Below are 3,184 nucleotides of genomic sequence, written 5' to 3'. Positions count from 1 at the left end.
CTCTTCAGGGAGCAGAGATCAGTTCCTCTGGAGAAAACAGTGGACTCTGTCATTATACCCTGCTGAGGTCACCACAGCAAAATGGCACTGTTTGCCCAAAGCCAGAGCACTCCCCCAGAGCCTCTTTCTAGATCTCGTATTTATTTTCACAACGGGCTTTACTGCTAGTTATCAGATAAAAGAAGAGCAAAATTATTTCTAATATGGCTTAGGTGACCATATGATCCCTATAACTTTCATACCAGCTCAGTTTGCTCAGTGATTATGCGGCGGGCTCAGGCTAGAGACAACGATGGTAGTCAGGGCACAGGCTGGAGGTGAAGGTAAAGATGGTGAAGCCAGGGCACAGGGACACTCCTTGGTGTAAAATGCAGCTCCTTGGTTGAATGCCTGGTGGAAGAGCTCCATCTTGCAGGGCCCTGTGAAACTGTAAAAGATCCTGCAGGGCCCTGATCTCTTCCAGGAGCTCATTGCACCACTTGTCATGTTACAGATGAGTCCAAACTGTGAGCCAGAAAGTCACAACACTCACTGCCCTCCCCAGGACCTTCAGTTCCACTCTAATCTCTGCCCCACATCCTTTAAAGCCAGTTAAGAGTGTGGACTCTAGTCTGGGAGAACCGGGTTTGATTCCCCACTCTTCCACCTGCAACTGCTGGTGTGAACTTGGTTCAGTTCCAAGTTCTTTCAGAGCTGTTCTCGAAAGAGTAGTTCTCGAAAGAGCTCTCTCAGCCCCACCTATCTCACGCAGGGTGTCTGTCGTGGGGAGGGGAAGGGAAAGGAGATTGTAAGCCGCCTTGAGACTCCTTCGGGTAGTGAAGGGCAGGGTATAAATCCAATCTCTTCTTCTTCTCCCTAAAAGTTGGATCCTCCTCTGTGTCCCAGAACCTGCTCTGCCTATCTAGCCCCCCCCCCCCTCCCCTGGTAGGCCATTGGGGATGCCATCTCTGCCCATTGCATGCCTGGTCAGACTTTTCTCACTGGCACTGGGCTGAACTAGATGAAGTTTGCTTCTCCTCAGGGGGTGTCAACTTATCCAACAAAACCTCCACCACCAGGGCTGCCAGCTCTTTAGCCATGGCGCTGGCCTCTTCCCTCACCACACTCACTCTCCTTTCAAGGAAACAGACCAGGTACATAATTCCCACCTCCCTTTTGTATGCACATAACAATCCTGAGAGGTAGGTTGGCCCCAGAGAGAGTGTCAGATCCTACGTCAGCCGGAGAGTTTCATGGCTGAGTGGGGATTTGAACTCGGGTCTTCCATACCCTAGCCCAACATTTTCACCACCATGTCACCTCGGTTGTCTAGCCGAGCCTCTTTCTCCTCCCCCTTGTTTACTAAGCCTTGACTGTGCTTCTCCTGTCCACAGGCTTATCTCTCTCAACCACCCCTATGTCCAAATCCTGTGTTCTCCTTGATGATGAAGTGCTGGAGTCGAGACATCAAGGACCGCCCAGCGTTCGAGGCCATCCACCTGTTTCTCGTGGAGCAAATGGATGGGAGCATCTGACCCACAGAAGAGCCCGAGGGACGTGGTAGAGACAGCGATAATGTCAGGGCTGCCTCTGCTTGGCCTACCCTCCGAGTCTTAGGTGGGCTCTTTTTCCACAGTCCGTGAGACCATGTGGATTGCAGACAAACCGCTGAGGTCATGAGGACCTCCCGGGATTCCTCTGAAACACAGGGCGAGATGCACGATGTGAAACACCACAGAGGTTGCGTGGATGGTCGCCGTGACAGAAAAGAAGTCACGCTTGTGGAGCTTTGTGTCTGTGGTCAGAATCCACTTTGGGGTGAGTTCTCCCCAAAGGAGGCACCCCTGGCAGCTGCTGCCTCCCTCAGCCACCTGTGATCGTCGACTCCACAAGGCCGAGAAGATGCCATCTCATGGAATAATTTTGCATTCCGTCTGGAAATACTGTGAGAGGGTCTGTACCCCTTTCCTTCTTACTCATCATTAGGTGCCTGGAAAACCCCCCCCCCCAAATGCAAAACAAAAATCCATCTGGGGGAATAAGATACCCAGCCTCACGGGAATTATCTCCCTTCTTGGAAGGTGTTTTGACTCTCCCCAAAAGTCATTGTTGGCGTGTCCTCCTTGCTGAGGGAATCCCACCAGCATTTGCAAGGGGAAAGGGGGGGGGCGCCATTTGTAGCAGCAAGACTTACCCAAAATAGTGTTGCAAGGTGACATTCTCCAGACCTTGGATAGTGATGTGGTGAGTGGGGCACGTGTGAATTTTTCCACACTGGATTTTATCTCTCTCTCTCTCTCTTTTTAAAAAAGAATGTTAATGATCGTAGGGAGGCCGCTGGACCCGAGGGCCTTCCATTAGCTTAAAATTAAGGGGTTTGGGGGTGAGGGTGGGGGATCTTGTGGGGGGAAATAGTTGACACTGTTACTACTGCCTTGTGCTTGTGAACTTGTAGCCAAAATGGACTGACGTGCAATTCACCCTGTATCCTGGTCCTGTGTTAGGAAGACTCCAAAGAGGAAGTAAAAAATCATGCATGGAGTCTCCAGCTGACAACTTCATATTCACACAACCTGTTTTCTCCCTTGTGGAAAGACACCCCCCCTTTTTTTTATTCCCTTGAATTTCTTCCTCTCTCTTTCTTCGTTATGTATATATCTGTATGTCAAAGCTTTTGGAATTATCTCTGGACCAAATCCTGTTCCCAAAGCTGTTTCATAATCATGGAACTGGGTTTTAAGGGCACAGTGCGGCACAGCTGAGAAGTTCACTTCTTCTTTTTTTTAAGAAAAAGAAAACACCCAACAGTCTCAGAAAAGGGGATAGATAGGGGAAGAGTGCCTGTACCTGGGTAGCCCAGGCTAGTCTGATCTCATCAGCCCCTGGAAGCCAAGCAGGGTCTGCCCTGATTAGTACTTCAATGGGAGACCACCAATACCGGAGTTGTGATGGAGAGGCAGGCAATGGCAAACCGCCTCTGTATGTCCCTTGCCTTGAAAACCCCTTGGGGTCTCCATAAGCCATAAGTGACTTGACACCAAAGGGGGGGGGAGTAGAGCTAGAAAGAGGTAGAGCGCGTGTGTGTGCAGAGTTAGCAAGAGATCCAGTAGTCTCTTCTGTCCCTTTACTCTTGGCTAGCTGATGCAGAATGCATTATATCAGGTACATCTTTAGGGCAAAGGATGAGATGGTTAGACAGTGTTAT

At 50.1% G+C, this 3,184-nt stretch overlaps 1 protein-coding gene across 1 annotated transcript in view; it reads left to right on the top strand.

Moving 5' to 3' along the window:
* Window positions 1-1,524, top strand: part of LOC107120420 (discoidin domain-containing receptor 2-like) — a 32,375-nt gene extending 30,851 nt beyond the window's left edge. The window contains exon 16 of the mRNA XM_015423118.1: window positions 1,374-1,524. Coding sequence (XP_015278604.1) covers window positions 1,374-1,514 — 141 coding nt within the window. The 3' untranslated portion in view covers window positions 1,515-1,524. The remainder of the gene's footprint in view (window positions 1-1,373) is intronic.
* The last annotated feature ends 1,660 nt before the right edge of the window (window positions 1,525-3,184 follow it).

The sequence above is a fragment of the Gekko japonicus genome, unplaced genomic scaffold, assembly GCF_001447785.1.
Source record: "Gekko japonicus isolate JY-2015 unplaced genomic scaffold, Gekko_japonicus_V1.1 scaffold454, whole genome shotgun sequence".
Lineage (NCBI taxonomy): Eukaryota > Metazoa > Chordata > Lepidosauria > Squamata > Gekkonidae > Gekko > Gekko japonicus.
Note: the sequence above shows the minus strand (reverse complement) of the source record. Positions and strands in the feature narration are given on the sequence as shown.